General features: G+C 58.1%; 3 protein-coding genes across 3 annotated transcripts in view; all 3 read left to right on the top strand.

Moving 5' to 3' along the window:
* The first annotated feature begins 7358 nt into the window (after positions 1 to 7358).
* LOC147528191 (E3 ubiquitin-protein ligase HECTD3-like) lies at positions 7359 to 10009 on the top strand. Its single transcript, XM_086617749.1, is given in 7 exon segments — positions 7359 to 7507; positions 7509 to 7689; positions 7784 to 7944; positions 8492 to 8584; positions 9004 to 9139; positions 9512 to 9627; positions 9892 to 10009. Coding segments are annotated over 7 exon segments (954 nt in total).
* A 1075-nt stretch (positions 10010 to 11084) lies between these two features.
* On the top strand, positions 11085 to 15886 carry LOC104377923 (E3 ubiquitin-protein ligase HECTD3). The gene is made up of 15 exons (XM_086617434.1): positions 11085 to 11148; positions 11378 to 11543; positions 12121 to 12202; positions 12476 to 12658; positions 12754 to 12803; positions 12923 to 12987; positions 13263 to 13366; positions 13631 to 13750; positions 13828 to 13917; positions 14010 to 14216; positions 14487 to 14616; positions 15081 to 15155; positions 15419 to 15500; positions 15572 to 15643; positions 15802 to 15886. The coding sequence occupies exons 1-15, from the start codon at positions 11100 to 11102 to the stop codon at positions 15884 to 15886; spliced, it is 1560 nt and encodes a 519-aa protein (XP_086473560.1). The 5' UTR covers positions 11085 to 11099.
* A 664-nt stretch (positions 15887 to 16550) lies between these two features.
* The window catches only part of EIF2B3 (eukaryotic translation initiation factor 2B subunit gamma), a 93299-nt gene continuing 91962 nt past the window's right edge, over positions 16551 to 17887 (top strand). Inside the window, 2 exon segments of the mRNA XM_086617396.1 lie at positions 16551 to 16599; positions 16822 to 16970. Of these exon segments, the coding sequence (XP_086473522.1) occupies positions 16823 to 16970 (148 nt within the window). The 5' untranslated portion in view covers positions 16551 to 16599; position 16822.

Raw genomic sequence — 17887 nt, 5'->3', positions numbered from 1 at the left:
TGCCGGCTCATATTGAGCTTCTCATCCACCAGTACTCCCAAGTCCTTCTCCTCAGGGCTGCTCTCGATCCATTCTCCGCCCAGTCTGTACTTGTGCCTGGGATTGCCACGACCCAGATGTAGGACCTTGCATTTGGCCTGGTTGAACTTCATGAGGTTGGTACGGGCCCACCTCTCCAGCCTGTTGAGGTCCCTCTGGATGGCATCCCTCCCTTCCAGCGTGTCGACGGCACCACACAGCTTGGTGTCATCGGCGAACTTGCTGAGGGTGCACTCCATGCCACTGTCCACGTCACTGACAAAGATGTTGAAGAGGGCCGGGCCCAACACGGACCCCTGAGGGACGCCACTCGTGACCGGTCTCCACTTGGACATTGAGCCGTTGACCACTACTCTCTGAGTGCGGCCATTGAGCCAATTCCTTATCCACCGAGTGGTCCATCCATCAAACCCATGACTCTCTAATTTAGAGAGAAGAATGTCGTGCGGGACAGTGTCAAAAGCTTTGCACAAGTCCAGGTAGATGATATCCATTGGTCGACCCTTGTCCACCGATGCTGTCACCCCATCATAAAAGGCCACCAAGTTGGTCAGGCACGATCTGCCTTTGGTGAAGCCATGTTGGCTGTCACCCACCACCTCCTTGCTCTCCATGTGCCTTAGCATGGTTCCCAGGAGAATCTGCTCCATGACCTTGCCAGGCACAGAGGTGAGGCTGACCGGCCTGTAGTTGCCCGGGTCCTCCTTGTTCCCCTTTTTAAAAATGGGGGTTATGTTCCCTCTCTTCCAGTCATCGGGGACCTCGCCAGACCGCCACGACTTCTCAAATATAATAGCCAGTGGCTTGGCAACTTCATCCGCCAGTTCCTTCAGGACCCGCGGATGGATCTCATCAGGTCCCATGGACTTGTGCACCTTCAAGTTCCTCAGATATTCCCGAACCTGCTCTTCAAGTACAGTGGGCGGTGGTTCATCCTCACAGTCCCTGCTAGTTCCTTCCACAGCTTGGGCAGTAAGACAAGAGGCTTTATCAGTGAAAACTGAGGCGAAAAAGTCATTGAGTACCTCAGCCTTCTCTATGTCCCGGGTAATCAGAGCACCAGTATTCTTCCGGAGGGGGCCTACGTTCTCCTTGGACTTCCTTTTGTCCCCTACATACCTGTAGAAGCTTTTCTTATTGCTTTTTATATCCCTTGCTAAATTTAATTCCTTCAGGGCTTTAGCCATCCTCACTTGATCCCTGGTCACTCGTACAGCTTCTCTGTATTCCTCCCAGGCTATCTGTCTCCGCTTCCACCCTCTATAGGCTAACCTCTTCATTTTCAGTTGGTCCAGGAGCTCCTTGCTCATCCACGGGGGCTTCCTGGTCTTTTTGCCCAACTTGTTCTTCATCGGGATGCACCTCTGCTGAGCTTGGAGGAGGTGCTCCTTGAATGTGGACCAACTTTCCTGGGCCCCTCGTCCCTCCAGGGCCGCCTCCCACGGCACTTTGCCCATCAGGTCCTTGAAGAGGCCGAAGTCCGCCTTCCTGAAGTCTAGGGCACAGAGCTTGCTGTATAGTTTCCTTGCTGCCCCATGGATCTTGAACTCCACCGTGTCGTGGTCACTGCAGCCAAGGCTATCCTTAAGTGTCACATCGCCCACTAGTCCCTCTCTGTTGGTGAGCACAAGGTCGAGCATGGCACCCCTCCTTGTCGGCTCCTCTATCACCTGCAGGAGGAAGTTGTCATCCACGCATTCCAGGAACCTCCTGGACTGCCTGTGCCCTGCCGTATTGTCTCTCCAACAGATGTCAGGGTGGTTGAAGTCCCCCATGAGGACCAGGGCTTGTGACCGCGAGGCTGCTTCTATCTGGCTATAAAGCGCCTCATCTGCTCTGTCCTCCTGGCCAGGTGGCCTGTAACAGACCCTTACTGTAACATCGCCTATCCGTCCCCGTCCTCTAATCTTGACCCATAAGCTCTCTGTCAGCTCCTCCTCCAACCCCAGGCGAAGCTCCACGCACTCCAGCCAGTTGCTGACGTAGAGAGCGACACCCCCTCCTCGTCTCCCCTTCCTGTCCTTTCTAAAAAGCTTATACCCCTCCATGTTGACACTCCAGTCATAGGAGTCGTCCCACCACGTCTCCGTGATGCCAATAAGGTCGTAGCCCTGCTCATGTGCACGCATCTCCAGCTCATCCTGTTTATTTCCCATGCTGCGTGCGTTGGTGTACATACACTTCAGCTGGGCCTCCGACAAAGCCGACTCGCTGGCTGAACGTTTGGATCTTCAGCAGGGTGGGAGCTAGCTTGGAGTGTAAATGTGATTGCACTAATGAAACCCTGGCCCAGCCCTTGTACATCGGAAAGGTCTGGTAGGCTTTTGTAATGAGTTTCTTCTCCACGTGTCCCTGTTGCAGCTCCTCAACTCGCTCTGACTCCTTGCAGGCTGTGCTCTGCTCCAGACAGAAGTAGGGTACGGCCACAAAGCTGCACAGCACGTTACAGGACAGAGAACTGTGAGCTGCTGCCGAGACCACGGGGATGCTCAGTGTGTCCTAGCCTGAGCGTCTTGACCACTTTCCCTTGCCTTGTTCCTGCTCTCACCTGAGGTCATGGAAATGAGATCATTCATCTAGGTTTAAGAAGATACTGGGCAGGCTGGTGGCTGGTGCTGCAGGGGTGCCTCTGACCACCAGGTGTCACGACAGACCTGCACAGCAGGACCGCGGGTGGTGTCAGGAAAGGGCTCCCATGCCTTTACATCGCACAAAATCCCAGTTTGTGACCACCCGTGGTTCCTACACTCCTTGCACAGCAGCGACTGCTGGGGAGCTGCTCCCCACAGGAGGTGGGAACTGCTTCCTGCCTGCTCTGTAACCTTCCAATTCTGCATCCAGCATGCGGGTGGCCTAGCAGCTGCTCTCCCAGGCTTTCTGAGCCTTGGTTTTCCTCTAAAAGCCATTATTGCAACTAATCCATTATGCTTCTCACGGAGATGTGCAGGGCCAAGCTCTTCTCCCAGGCAGCAGAGGTTAGAGCAGTAGCAGGCACAGCAGCATTGGGCTCTGCTCCTGTCTGCTGTGGGGAGGTAGGTGGTTTCAGGTGAACAGGGAAAGCCTTTGCCTCAGGGGAGTGAAGAGACTGGGTACTGAGGTTTGGAGCTCCTTGAGCAGATGACACACAGTGTGTGAGCGAGGAGTGGGCGATGGAAGCTTTACAACTTCAAAACGGTTTGAAATGTTCTTTGACCTTCCCAGCCCTGGGCTGGGCTCGTCGTTGCCTAGCACTGTGAGCTACCAGATGTCGGTCTGCTTTTATGTACCCACTGCATCTTCCGCCTGTGTGGTCTCTGGGACCACCGCTTCTAAGAGCCACTGAGTCACTATGTGTGTCTTCACTGGAGTGGGGCTAATGCTGTGAATTAACATTTATCCTGTAGTAACACTTCTTGCCTTTTTCTTCTCTGTCGAAGGAGTCTGTCATTCAGAAATCACTTCCAGTTGTAAACGAAGTCCTTCCCTTCACCAGTTTCCTTTGGATCTGCCGTATTCCCAGACCTGCTGAGGGGACTTGTACTAAAAGACATGTAGAACCAGGAGAGAGTATGTGCTGCCACGTCCTGCATCACAGTGAGCGGCAGGAGTATAGGGTGAACGAGGAGGCTGCTTCTGGGAGCCCTTGCCTGCAGCAGAGCCTTCCACCCTTGGCTTGGTGGTGTGAAGGCCCATATGCTGGAGAAGTTATTTTTGTAAATCCTGGAGTTATTTCAGAATTGAACTCTGACTTTATGGCTGATTTCAACAACCACTATGGACAGGAGCAGAGCCAGTGTGATACCTTTCCACACTGGTGACCGAGACACTTCCTAGGGTGTCTGTTTTAAATGGGAATGAGTGAGCTAGTGAAAGCGCTTTGATCTGCTGGCTTGGCCTTGGTTGGAAGTGTTGCTGAAGGAGTCTTCAGCATTGAGCTGAGATTTGAAATAAACCATCCTAGATCCTTTTTGGCCACTGACATTTGGGTGGAATTGATTCTGCTTTTTCCAGCCTTGCCCACTTGACTCTAAGGGAGATCAGCAGGAGGTCACATTATTTAGCAAGAAAAATTGACTCCTCTCTGGTGCTTTTTTGCCAGGCAGGGGATGGTTGGTTGATGAGCGGCTCAGGGATGGATGGATAAAATGGCCCTGGTCTTCGGTGGAGGGTGAGCTGATGTCACCTGTGGGAATGGGCAGGCTAAGAGCCAGCTGGGGTTGCTTGGGGTGATCAGCTGTGGAGGAATGAGCACCTCTGGCTGAGACGTCTCCAACAAGTGACGGCTGACTCCCCTGGCCTTGGTGGAAGCCACTGCAGCTGACTGAGGGTAACCAAGGTTATAATGGAGGTACCCAGAGCCGCTCAGGTTTCTCACTGAGGGGTGAGATGCTTGGACAGCTGTATTCCCTCTCGTCTTCCGTGTACACAGTCCCAGCCCTCTGTAAGGACAGGAGAGCTGCCGTGCAGAGCAATGCTGGGAGCAGAGCCTGGCTGAAGTGATGGGATCCTTCCCTAGAAGCATCATGGCATCTCTGTCCTTGAAGATGTTCAAGACTTGTCTTAAATCCCTGGGCAATCTGATCTAACTTCCAGTCTTGCCCTCCTGCCTTCAGGTCTAGGTCTTCCCTAACCTGAAGTACTTGATGACTGTGGAGTTATCAACTTTTCCCACATTACTCTTCCTCCCAGCAAGGTCTTTTAGCCTCTGACCTCTCGCACCCTTGGGTTTATTTCTTGCCACTGTGAAAAGAGTGCTGCCCAAGGGCTTGCTGCAGCACTAGAGCGAATGCTGGAGCTCTGGGGAAAGGATTTAGCTGGTGATGGGGATTTCTGTTTAAAAAATGCTTGTAGTAACAGGAGCCTGGCCCTAGCAGGAAGGCTGCAGTTGGGAGCTCATCCAGGATGGTCTGGGTTTAACCTCTACAACCATATTGAGAAAAACATTTTTTTACCATATATACCATTGTTTTACTGTCCATTTTGTGTTACGGCCATATACACGTTGGAGAATGGCAGCGGCTGCTGCAGTGCTCTGCCAGGGCTCAGAGACCTGTGAAAGCCCTTCCAGTTGCAGGAAGAGCCCATCACTGCAGCAAGGTCTCAGAGGGTCTGGACAAATGTGGCTGCTTGAGCAAGGATGCCGAGATAACCCAAGATGATGCTGTTGAGTTTGCTGTGCAAAGGTGAGCTGGGAAGGGGGAAATGGTTACTCACCTGGATCTGTCTGCACAGTCCTGTCTCATCTGTGGCATTTTAAAGCCAATCACAAACTGAATTTCCACTGTGACAGCACAGTGAATTGTGGAAAAGGTCAGCGTGGCTCAGCTCTGGCCAATCTCAGGGCACAGAGAAGGTTGTATTTCAGTGCTGAGACACATTCCTTCTCCTCTGATCTCTAAAGCTGCAGGTAGGAGCTGTCTCCCAGTGTATTTGACAAGACATAAGCCCAGTGCCCCTGCCTGGGACTCCTGCTGTGTGTGGCCCACAGCGAGGGAGCCCTCTTGGGCACTGGGAACCAGAGGCTGTGTGTCCCCACCCTGTCACCCAGGCTCAAGTCAGTCAAGATCAATTTTCAAGCTAATGCCATTTTGAGAAACGTCCTGGTGCCTCTGTGCTGCTGAGGAGAGGAGGCAGCTGTGTGTGCCAGAGCTGCAGCTTTACAGGGTGGGTAGGGACGAGCTGGGGGAGGGACAGATGCCATCATGGCTCCGTGTAATCACTCGCTCTCTCCTGACTTCAGCTTGCTGAATTGTCATAGAACAGCTTCAAGTGATTAATAACGCACATTAGTCTAGCTTTTCTTGTTATTCCACTAATGCCCTGGAGTACGACAAGCTATAAATAATTCGACAGGCTCTGTCTGTCCCTACCTCATGTAGGATCTAAAATAAAGTGAAGGAACAAACTACTCCCGGCCCTCCTGATGATTCGTCTGGTCTGGCTGGGGCTCCTGTGTCCTTCTGTTGGGTTTAATAGTGGTGGAGACTGATGTCATGAGAGGTGACTAGAGGTAAAGCAGATTGGCCCCGTGATACCCTTTTCGCACAAAGCGGTGTCATGGAGGTGGCTCAGAGTATAAACTGGCCCAACCCTTTGCGGCAGCTCTGCCACCAGCTTTATGAGGTGACGTGATGTGGCTGCAAAAGGAGGGCATGGGACCCTCCTGGCTGCAGGTAGGAGCAAGGCAGAAGCTTGCATTTCTTCAGTGTGGTTCAAGGCCGGTTCCCAGCCCTGCAGCAAGGCAGTCACACCTGTCCAGAGATAATGCTGCAGGGGTGACAGCTGTCGGACCTCTCTTTGCACTGTGTCTTTGCAGGCAGGGATGGAGCTGGACTCTGACCGGCCAGGAGAGCAGGCAGGCACCAGAAGGGTGTGGAGACCTTTGAGCTCTGCCAGCCTGGCTGTTTCCTGATCCCTAAACGCTGCTCTTTGTGCCCAACCTGGAGAAATTCAGGTAGCATGGGGTGGGACTGAGTTGCTCTCTGCCACCACCTCACTGTGGTATGCAACAGGTAGATGTGACATGGGGTGATGCACTGGCAGTGTTCTGGGCTGGTTGGGTGCTGCTGGGTGTCATGGTCTCGTTCCTGCTGCCAGGATGCCGCGGCTGGCTGGGATAAAGCTGCTCCTGGGCGAAAAAGCCCGACATCCTCCCCTGCAAGCCTGCGCAGAGGAGGAATATGGCCCCCAGCCAGCCAGGAGCCAGCTCTCCCCATAGCAGGATGCTTCCTTCCCTCTTTTCCCTACCCATGCCAGAGATGGAGCCCTGTGCCCTGACCCCGCAGGGACCTCTCTCTCCGTTTAGGGATGGAGGCAGGGAGAGGTGCTTTGGGGGCCAGGAGAGAGCAGAGGTGTAAGGCGCGGGCAGAGGGGATGTAGGTGCACCGGGTCAGCTCCTGCTGGCGGCAGAGGGACCGAGGTGGACGCAACAGCCACATTTTGGCAAAAAGGGGTGACAGCAGCCCCGCATCCAGTACTCTACTGCGGAGCGGGGGGGACCGTGGCCCGGGAGGGGCAAAGAAGGGCCAGGGCGTGCCAGGAGGCACGGGCGGAGCGGCGCCTGCGCGGGGACGAGGCGGCAGCCCGGGTCAGGGCTGTCCGCGGCGGGGCGGCCTCGGAGAGCCGGGCCGGGAGCGGCCGGAGGCGGAGCCGGGCGCGGCGACATCGCTGGAGGCGAACCGGCACCGCGGGCACCGCCGGGGCACAGCACCGGGACAGCCCGGGGCATAGCAAGAGCGGCACCGTCAGGGTGCGCAGCGCCGGGCCAGCTCGGGGACCAGCGGGAGCGGCACCGTCGGGGCGGCGCGGTGCAGGGAGCCGGTGCCGGGGCTCGGTGCGCGATGCAGGCGGGCGGGGAGGCGCCGCACCAGGTGCTGGGCCGGTTGCGGTTCCTGCTGCAGTGCAGCGAGTGCTTCCGCCGCGCCCGGCCGCTGCCCGCCGCTCTCTGCTACGTGCCGCGGGAGGTGCAGTACAAGATCTGCAAGGACCCCCGCCGCCGCCGCCGCTGCCGCCGCCGCCCGCAGCCTGCTCAGCGTCTGGGACAGCCCGGGGCCGGCGCGGGGCGGCAAGCGGGCGGCGCGGGCCACCATCGAGGTGCGGAAGGGCGGCTGCCTCCGCGCCACCGGCGAGGAGTACTGCAACGGCGCCGGGCTCTGGGTCAAGCTCAGCAAGGTAACGGCGGGACGCGCCCCGCTCTGCAGCCGGGAACCCCTCCTCGGGGGACGTCGGGTCCCGACGGCGGTGACAAGGTGGGATGTGCTTTCAGGAGCAGCTGGAGGAGTACACGAGCAGCCATGACCTGGCTGAGGGCTGGGTCCTGGCGCAGAGGTTTGGAGAGGGAGGAGATAAGTTGGTGCCGGTTGAGTCCATGGAGAAGATCCAGTGGCAGCACCAGACGCTCGGGGTTGATCATAAACCCGCAGTCAGGTATGGACCCGTGTAGGGGCCAGGCTGTGGGTGATGGATACGCATGTGACCAGTACCCACAGAAGACATGCGACCCAACTGTCCCAGATCCCTTGAGCATGTCCAGCACAGACCCCTCGCTCCCTCTGGTGCAGCAGGAACACGTCCCTGCCCAGCCGCCTGTGTGCAGGACGGTGCCCCCTCGTAGGTTGATCCTGCTTGCTTGTGGCAGCACCTGCACGGGATAAAGATGATACCGGAGGGTTTCTGAGGCACTCGGGTTTGGGCTGAGCAATGTCGCAGAGGTAATGCAGTGATGAGAGAGCTCATATTTGGTTTTCATAACAGAAGGCCATGTGCAGGGCCGGATTCCCCCACTCAGCCCCAGCCTGCACTGGGGTGCAGGGATGCTCTCGTCCCTCCCACAGCTGTTCCGGCAGTCCCTGGGTGTCATCACTGGTCCACCACTGCTGCTGTCTCCACTCCAGGCTAAGGCAGGAATGCTTGGGCACGCTGAGCACTGACCCATCTTTTCCCTTGTGTGATTCATCCATTGGTTCTGCTCCAGCTGGGAACACGTGGTGGACCTGACGTACTCCATGCACTTGGGAAAGAAGCACAGATTCATAGAGCAGGATGAGGCTGCGGTGCAGAAGTTTCGGTATGAGTGCATCTCCTAGAGCAGTACTGCAGCGCCCCAAGGGGCAGCTGGCTGGGGCCTGGACATGCCTGCAGGGCCAGGACTGGCTTCAGGATCAGGACTGGGGAGGATGGGTGTCATGAGATGCCTTTTACATTGATGCTGCTCAAGCAAAGATGGCCTTTGCTCTGCAGAGCATCGGAGCAACCACGTGGTGCTATTCCCACTGGGCTGGGGTGGCCATAAACGCTCAACGTGGTGGCAGTGAGATACAGCTGTCCCATCTGCCTGCGACGGGGACAACTGCCCAGTGTCATCCCAGTGTTGGTGACCATGAGATGCTGGAGCCAATCTGTGCTGGGGCACCTGCACAGTGCTGGTGGGAAGGTTTGCGGTGCAACCTCATCTCCCAGTCCCATTGACATGGAGCCCACCTGCAGGTCTGTGCCCCCGGGCTGGAGCTACGAGCGCGACATGGAGCTGGGACGCTTCCTGTACGATCACAGCGAGAGGAAGCTGCAGCACAGGGACTGCGTCAAGGAGCATGTCAGCAGCATCGAGGTCTCCTCGCATGCGGTGCGTAGCGGGGGCTCCTCCACTGCTTAAAATCAGTGTGAGATACACGAGCATTGCCACAGCTGTGGGGAAGAGTGGCCGGCAGCGGCTGCCCCCTCCGCAAGGGGCAGGGGATGGTGGTGGGTTTTGCTGCTCTAGCGAAGCTGCGAGGAGTTGGGCATCTGGAGTAAAACCCCATTGTGTCTCTGGGGCACTGCCAGGGGTTCATGGCCGTGCCTGGCTTGCTCTGTGGGGAGCCACCATCCACCCAGAGCCCAGTGAACTGAGGGGCTGGCCCGGTCCTGACCTCCTCTGGTCGCATGGGACCCATCCTGGGGGTGGCCAAGGCATGCCCAAGGATGCTCAGCTCTCTCCCTCCACTTACTCTTGCAGGAGAACTGCGGCGCAGCCCATCTGACCGACGATCAGACAGACACCTTCTGGGAGAGCAACGGGCCCTCGGGGCAGCACTGGGTGCGGCTCAACATGAAGAGAGGTGCCGTTGTCAAGTGAGACCTCAGGGTGTCCCCTCCTGCTGGCAGCTGTGTCAGGGACGGGCAGGGCGCGGAGCAAAGCACCATCTTCCTCTTGAAATCAGCTTTCCCCGAGCTGCAGCTGGGGGCTTGGGGTTGAGGTGGGAGGCAGCTGCTGCCAGATGCACCCCAGGAGGACATAGCCTTGCCCCTAGCCCTGGGACAACTCCAGGGGCATCTCTGTGCCCAGGCAGCTTGAGAGGGGAGGACAACACGGCCCATTGCTCTTCTAATTCCCAGGAAGCTGTGGCTGATGCTGGACAGGCAGACCAACTCCTACATACCCAGGCGGGTGGCCGTGTATGGCGGGGCACCAGACAGGCTTCAGCACTTGAAAACCGCCCTTGTTAATGAGTGAGTAACGAGCAAGGAGCAGCCTGGGTCCAGTTTAGGCCAAACACCCAAGCTGTCTCTGCATCCTGAGCAGATGCTAAGGAAAGGGCTGGGGTCAGTCCTAAGCGACCCAGTGGTGACGGTGCCTCTCCGTGGGTTCCTGGGTGCAGGTTACGTTGGTCTCTGCAATCATGGTGGCCTGCCACCTCCACATGCCAGCCAAGTGCCTTCATCTCCACTCCTGCACCTCATCCGTGTGCTTCCTCCTGCCTGGTGACTTTGAGGGTCTCTCCTCCTCCTTCTCCTCGCCTCTAGAAGCACGTGCTGCTACCGTGTCCTTTCTGAGCATCTCTGCCATGCTGTAGCCAAGAAGTCCTGGGGTGCTTCACCTCTGCCTCTTTGCTCTGGCTCTGCAGCACCCTTCTCAAGGCAGGCAGGGGTTTACACAGAGGTGCAAAGATCTCCTCCTCCTTCCCTAAAACTTCCCTGTTTGCCTGTTTTTGGCTGAGCAGTGAGACTTGTCTGAAGAAGCATGCGCAAGACTGCTGAGGTGTCTTTCCCGGTAGCAGGAGCCAACTCCTTGCTGCATCTGGGCAGTCACAGTGGTTTTTCCCCATGTGCCAATAGGTCTTTGACGGGACCTTGCCAAAGCCTTTGGAAATACAAATGAATCACCAAATTGCTCATCTCCACAATTCCCCATTTCCTTCAAAACACATCACCCTTATATGATCAGCTCGGCTCGGCTCGAAGGATGGTTGTGCTGATTTGAGATGTGCCAGGACCCTCCAGGAACAATGACACGCTCTTGGCCATCCTACCTGTCTGTCCTGCTTTGAATTCATGCTCTTTTCTGGCTTTTTGGATGCGGCTTCCACCTTCTTCTGGACATCTCTGGGCCTGTGACAGCCTCTCCTCTCTGCTCAGCCTCCTCCTGCCACAGCCCTGGTGAGGCAGGGGAAGCTCTCACCATGGGTAGCGGCACATTCTCAGCTGGGGAGCCAGTGGCTCGCGCCTCGCTGGATGCCTTACTGGTGTCTGTGCCTCATGGCTCTGCTATCTCCCTCTGTGCTCTGTGCAGGAACAGATCCCGGCACGCCTGCATCTTCCGTGACATGAAGACTCACCTCCCAGTGCTGGAGATCCGCATCTTGGAGTGTCAGGGTGAGCCTGTGCTGTGGGACTGGGGTTGCCAGCCCATCCCGGCCCTAAACCTGCAGCTCTTCCTGCCGCACCAGCTGTTTTTTGGGGTCTGTTGGAGAGAAGCTGGGGAATGAGCTTCATTTGGGATGCTGCAGGCGCTGGGGGCTCCTTGCCCCTGACTGCAGCATCCGAACCATGCCAGCCACACAGCTGCAGTCACACACGCAGCATCACTGTCCTTTCTTGGCAGACCAAGGGATCAATGTCCGCCTGCAAGGGATTAAGATCGAGTCCTTCTGGGAATGGGACCTGACCCTCAATGCTGACATGTTCCAGCCAGCCCGACTGGTGCGCTACCCTCTCCTGGAAGGGGTGGACGCCGACGTGCTGTACCGGCGGGCCGTGCTCATTCAGAGGTATGGTGCAGGGATGGCACCGTCCCCACAGTGAGCCCAGGCTCTGAGGACCATGCTCTGGCCTCTAGCAGGGGATTGCATGTATCTTGCTTAAAGACTGCCAGCTTCTTTCCCATATTCAGCAAGGACTTCTGCTTGCTGCTTTCCATCCGAACACGGCTGCTCGCAGTGCCTGGGGAGTATGGCGCCAGCACAGGGTGATGGGGATCTGCAATGTAGAGTCTCCCACCCGGCTGCCTGCAGAGCAGCCTGAGGCTGGGGTCTGCCAGCCTGGCCCGACGGAGAGACCCTCTGCAGTGGGTCAGCCACAGTGTTGTGGTGTGGGTTGGGCCACCCTCTTTTGCAGCTTTCTCTTGGGGGGAATAAAATAACATGCTTGGCCAGAGGGTGCTGGTTGGGTGCTCCCCTTGGCATGCCGGTGTCCCTCCGTGGCTGCAGGAGACCCACGTACAGGTGATGTGGAGCCCAGGCTCAGCATGTGCCTGGAGCTGTCTGCGGTGAGACACCAGGGGTGTGTTGGGCTCTGTGCGTCTGCCAACCCCCTTGCATCCTCACACCAGTCCTCGCCGGTTTCCAGGTTCGTCCAGCTCCTGGACAGTGTCCTGTGTTACCTGATCCCCGTCTCTGAGGACAGTATCGGCACCTTCAATGCAATCAGAGTGAGTGTTTGCTGGGCTCCTTTGGGATGGTGCCAGTAGGAGCATCATGTCACGGGCTTGTCTGGCTTCTCTGGGGGCTGTGGCATATCCCTTTTGATCCAATGGGGACAGACCAGTCCAGGGCTTATGCTGAGAGCTGCCGTGCTGGGCGTTGCCAAAGGGATGGAGAAGCTGAGCATCCCCTGCCACTCTGGGGGCTGTGCTTGGGGAAGGGTAAGAGGGCACACAGTGGCAGGATCAGGCCTCTGAACATCCCTGCTCGTCCCTTGGTAGAGCATGAAGCCCTTCCTGGTGCTGTCCAAGCAAAGCGCAGGCCTCATCGCCCACTGTCTCCAGTCCTCAGAGAGCAACCCCCCTTCCAACATGCCACAGCTGCACATCAACCGGCGGCTGGCCTGGGAGCACCGCTCCAACCCTGCGCTGGACCCCAGCTGCAAGAACACCGTCTTCACCCAGGTATGGCTGCACCATGTCCCGTGCCAGATACCTGCCAGTTCAGCATTGCTTGTCTCCGCTGTGTCTCATCCCTCTTCCACTCTGCTCCCCTCCAGCTGTACAAAAGCCTCAGATCTTCCAAGAACAATCAGCCCCTGGACTACAGGTAGGTCTTCACGTCACATTTGTGGGGTGTCACTTCCCCGGAGCGGGCTGTGGGGGGATGTTGGGTGCTGCTGGCTGTCTTGGAGGAGGAATGCGTGTGGGGCTGTCGCTTCCCTGCAGGTGGCCCTTGAGCTACAGCCAGTGGTGGAAGTGTGAGTTCATCACCGAGGGCATCATGGACAACGGTGAGAGCTCTCCCCTCCCTCCCCACGGCTCTCCCCTGGGCTTTCTCATGTTGGGGGGCAGCTTGGTGTGTTGCCTACTGCGGTGGAGTGCCCATGCTGTCCCGGCTGCTCTGTGGGAGGCGGCCCCACTCTGCACACATGGGGTGGTCCCTGCATCTCCCCTAGGCCCCTGGCACTGCCCCACAGAGAGGGGCTGGGTGGCTTAGCCAGATCCTGCAGCTCAGCATCTGGCCCCAGGCATGTCAGGCATGAACCAGCCTCTGCCCTCATTGCAGGTGGCGGTTTTCGGGACAGCCTGTCAGACATATCGGAGGAGCTGTGTCCCAGCTCAGGCGACGTCCCTGTGCCCCTGCCCTTCTTCGTGCGCACCTCCAACAAGGTTTGGCACCCCGCTGTCTGCCTGTCCCAGCCCTAGGGGGGCATCCAGCAGAGCCTGGGGGCTTTTGGGGTGTTAGTCCTATCTTAACGCTTGCAGGGCTATTGGCTGCGGGGGCTGTGCTTGTACCTGGGTGGTGAGATCTCCTGGAGGGGTGTAACGGGCAGGAGAGGCAGGCAGAGAGACGATGGAGAGGGAAGCTGCAGGGAGGGACCGTGCTGGGCTGGTCACATCTGTGTCCGCTGGTCCTAAGCCTCTCTCCCACAGGGTAACAGCAGCAGTGACGCCAGGGACAAGTATGTCCCCAACCCCTCCTGCAAGGACTTCCCCAAGTATGAGTGGATTGGGCAGCTGATAGGAGCAGCCCTGAGGAGCAAGGAGTTTCTGGTGAGCTGGGGCAGAGGGGCTGCCCTCGGGTGAAGGCGGGATGCAGGGAGGACACGTGTCTTTGCTCCCTCTGGCAGATCCTGGCTCTGCCGGGGCTGGTGTGGAAGCAGTTGGCGGGGGAGGAGGTCAGCTGGAGCAATGACTTTGTCACGGTGGACTCAGAGCTGGTGAGTGGGGCTGGGGGCTGGCAGGGCTGTGCCATGCACTCCTGTGGCTCCTCTGGCTCCTCCATGATGGCTTTTGCCCATGGGGGTTGCAGGTGAAGCTGCTGGAGGTGCTAGAGGGGGTGGACAGGGAAGCCTTTGAGTTCATGTTCGGCAGAGAGCTGACCTACACGACGGTGCTGAGTGACCAGCGCATGGTGGAGCTGATCCCCAATGGCAGCAGCACCGTGGTGCGCTACGAGGACCGCAAAGAGTTCATCCGCCTGGTGCAGAAGGCTCGACTGGAGGAGAGCAAGGAGCAGGTAACTGGAGTGGCTCCAAGGGGACCCTGCCCCCATTGCAGGCCCTCCTGGTACCCCCACAGCTCGACCTGTGGGGTTGGTGGCTGCAAAAACGTTTCCCCAAAAGCAGTTCCAGCTTGGTGGTGCCTCCATGCATCCCATGCCCTGGGTGTCTGTGAGCCCCAGGGACCCTCTTTGGGGTCCTGCGGTCCCTGCCCCTGGTGCCCTGGCTGACTGCCTTGGGCTCAGACCTGTCGCAGTAACGTGGGACCCTTCTTGTGCTCCCCCCAGATTGCAGCCATGCGTGCTGGGCTGCTCTGTGTGGTGCCCCAGCTTGTGCTGGACCTGCTCACCTGGCAGCAGCTGGAGAAGAAGGTCTGTGGAGACCCCGAGATCACGGTGGCTGAACTGCAGAGGTTCAGTAAGTGCAAGAGCCAGCCCAAAGCTGCTCCCAGCACCCGGTGTGGGCAGGGGCCCCCCTCGACAGTGCTCATCCTGTGCACATATCCTGCCCCATGCTGAATCTCTGGCTGTGGTGTGCCTGGGAGCCTAGGGGAGGACGAGCTTGAGGGACCCTGGTCAAGGATGCTTCAGGTTTAGCTGCAACCCACCAGTCCCCACTCTGGTCCCTCTGGTCTTCCGCCGCTGTGGGGAGAGGTGAACAGCCACCCTGTAAACTGGGCCCTCCATTTCTCCACCCACCTTGTGCAGGGTGCCAGCCCCTCTTGGGGGTGCCAGGGGCTTGCAAGGGCTCACCGAGAGCAGAGGATCTCCTTCTCTCCTGCCTCCCTTCTTGGTGCTCACAGAGGGTGGGATGGATGTGTCCCATGTTAATTTGCTTTACTGGGACTGTCTAACGAAGCTGTTGTGTATTCTTTGTTGCAGTGACATTTGATGGCTTTTCCTCCGGCGACACCCGTATCCAGATCTTCTTGGAGGCACTCAACAACTTCACCAGCGGTGAGTGACCCTGCTCTTCATGTGCAGCAGGGTGAGCCAGGGGATGGGGTACCACTGCCCTGCACCCTGGAGATGCTCACCGAGTGCTTCCCTGGGAGTCGGCTGGGGTTGTCCCGCCTGGCCCTTTCTGGGATGCTGAGAGCATCCCTTAGCGTTGCACTGTGCTCTGGGCTGCTTCTGCGAGGGCAGACCCTGGCATGACAGCAGCAACTGGGGTGGTCCTGTCCCTAACCCTGAGCCCTGAGACCTGTCCTTCCCCTCAGAGGATCTCAGACGCTTCCTCAAGTTCGTCACTGGCCGGAGCCGCCTCCCAGTTGAGATCATTGTCTACCCGGAGAGGTCAAAGTGAGTCCATCCTGCCCAGGCTGGGGTCCCTGTGCCATGGCAGGGTCTGACTGTCTCTCCTTTCTCCCAAGTGTGAACACACTAGACCTGATGCCAGAGGCCTCCACGTGCTCCTGCACCTTCTACTTACCCAACTATTCCTCGTGAGTCTAGCTGGGGACAGGGGATGGGGACGCTCCCCAATGCCTGAGGCTGGTGTTGGGGTCCCGTCCCAGCGTCCTCAGGTCCTGCCCTGGGGGACATCAGGGCGGGTGTGGGGAGGGAAGCATGGGGCTCTCAGTGACCCAGCGTCCCCTGCCAGGGCCAAGGTCTGTGAGGAGCTGCTGCGATACGCCGTGTACAACTGTGCGTCCATTGACACCGACAAGGACACCTGGGATGAATGAGGCACCCCAGGTGGCCTGTGCCATGGGAGCTGCCCACCCCGGGGACACTGGATTCAATAAAAGTGCAGGGTTGGATCCTGCTGTCCTGCCCCAGGCCCTGTCTGTGTCCATGCTCGTCCAGGGCTGGGACTGGAGTATACGTGGCCGATGCTGCAACTGGGGAGCCAGCATGGTGCTGTTTCCGAGTGCCGTGCTGGCAAGGGGTGCTGCAGGGTGGGGAGCGTGGCGTGCATGCAGGAGCTGTAGGGTGGGGAGCGTGGGGTGTGTGCAGGAGCTGCGGGGTGGGCAGCGTGGGGTGCGTGCAGGCGCTGGGGGTCCCGTCCCCTCCCCGGGCACGCGTGGTGCGGAGCGTGGCCGCAAACTGCCCCCCGCCCCGCGTCCCGACCTGCGGCTCCTGCGCCCCCCCCGCTTGCAGCCCCACCTCCGGCCGCATGGGGGCGCTGTGCCGCCGAGCCCCTTCCAGCGGCCGGGCAAGGATCCATGGCTCGGCGCTCCGCAGCCCGAGATCCTTCTCTCGGTGTTCCTCTCGCTGCACTGGTCGGGAGGAGGCCGATCGTCGCAAGGCGAGGAAGGTGATCGAGTCTATCGGCGCTCTACGGGCGATGTCCGCGATCGACCCGCTCGGTTCTCTGCACGCATGCGTATTGCGCGCCGGCGCCGTCATCCCTGTGCTGTCAGTGAAGGGCCGGGAGCCGGTGGTCAGCAGAGCGGAAGTAACGGCGGGGCGGGGGGAGGCGCGGCGGCTCCGCACGGGCTGTGAGGGGCGTAGGGGAGGCGGGGAGGCGATGCGCGCCTCTGCGAAGCGCTGGCGGCTAAAGCTGGGCCAGGCTGAGCCGAGCCGGTCTTAGCCCGGGCCGGGCTCGGCCTGTCCCGGCGCGGGCCTGACCGGTGCCGCCGTGGCTGAGCGCGGCCGCGCCTCGGCGCTCTCTCTGCAGAATGGAGTTCCAGGCTGTGGTGATGGCGGCAGGAGGCGGCTCCCGTATGACGGACCTGACCTCCAGCATCCCGAAGCCGCTGCTGCCGGTGGGCAACCGGCCCCTGCTCTGGTACCCGCTGAACCTGCTGGAGCGCGCCGGCTTCGAAGGTGAGGCGCGACAGTGGCGTGGGGCGCGGGCGGACGACTCTGGTCCTTCCTCTGAGGCTTCCCGTGGCGACCTTCGCCACTCCCTTTTGTCGCCCCTCCTTGTTCTAGTGTCTTGTCGTAGGCGGCCTGTGGGTCAGGGCGGTTGCCTTAACAGGAGGTCTCGTCTCTGCACTGGAGCTATGCTGTTGGCCCATGTCGCATCCTTTCCTTAACTGTAGACTATACCTCCTGTGTATGCACCCTTGCCAAGGCTTTTCCCATCTATATGTTTTTCCCAACATTGGTGTCTTTCACAGTGTTGTTAACCAGGAGTCTCTCACTCATTTCTTTCTTTGAATCATTAATGAGAGTAGCGTAAGAAGTGTGTCAGCTCTCTTAAGATATCTCTTGGTTTGTTGTTTCTGTCTGGCCTGAAGTTCAGGATTACTTGCTCTGACTGAGACCTTTAGTTGTTGTTGTAGTGTGGAGCCAAGTGCTGGGTTTTGAACAGAACAGGGCAGGGGGAGGTGGCAGGTTTGTAGTGCTCACCTGTGGACCTTGTTTTATGGGATGGCTAAAACAGTATTTAGTACATTATGAGGTTCTTCAGAGTTTTTTGGGTTTAGGTTTTTATTTACCTTTGGAGTGGTGGACCAAATCTTTCTGTGGTGTTACCCCTGCAACTTAGAAGACTCCTTCCTGACACCTTTCGTAGCTCTTTTTTTTTCATGTTGTTATTTGTCCTTTGCCTTTCTACTTCTCTATTTTTGCTTCTCCTGCGTGTCTGTATGATTATTCTGTACCCCAACTCGAGAATGTGGCTTTTTTCTTGACGACTTTTTTTATCTGTGAAAATGTAAAGATCAGCTCATGGTTACCCATGTCAGCCTTACAGTTTCAGTGTGAAAGAGCAAAAGAAAGAGCTAACTTAGGGCTTT

The sequence above is a fragment of the Tauraco erythrolophus genome, chromosome 10, assembly GCF_009769465.1.
Source record: "Tauraco erythrolophus isolate bTauEry1 chromosome 10, bTauEry1.pri, whole genome shotgun sequence".
NCBI classification, from domain to species: Eukaryota; Metazoa; Chordata; class Aves; order Musophagiformes; family Musophagidae; genus Tauraco; species Tauraco erythrolophus.
The sequence above is the reverse complement of the archived record's forward strand: the minus strand, read 5'-3'. Positions and strand labels throughout refer to the sequence as shown.

Coding starts and splice junctions, on each gene's coding strand:
- LOC104377923 (XM_086617434.1), top strand. CDS start 11,100: ATGAAGACTCACCTCCCAGTGCTGGAGATCCGCATCTTGGAGTGTCAG. Junction 12,988..13,262: donor CGAGGGCATCATGGACAACG/GTGAGAGCTCTC, acceptor CCCTCATTGCAG/GTGGCGGTTTTCGGGACAGC. Junction 13,918..14,009: donor TCACGGTGGACTCAGAGCTG/GTGAGTGGGGCT, acceptor TGGGGGTTGCAG/GTGAAGCTGCTGGAGGTGCT.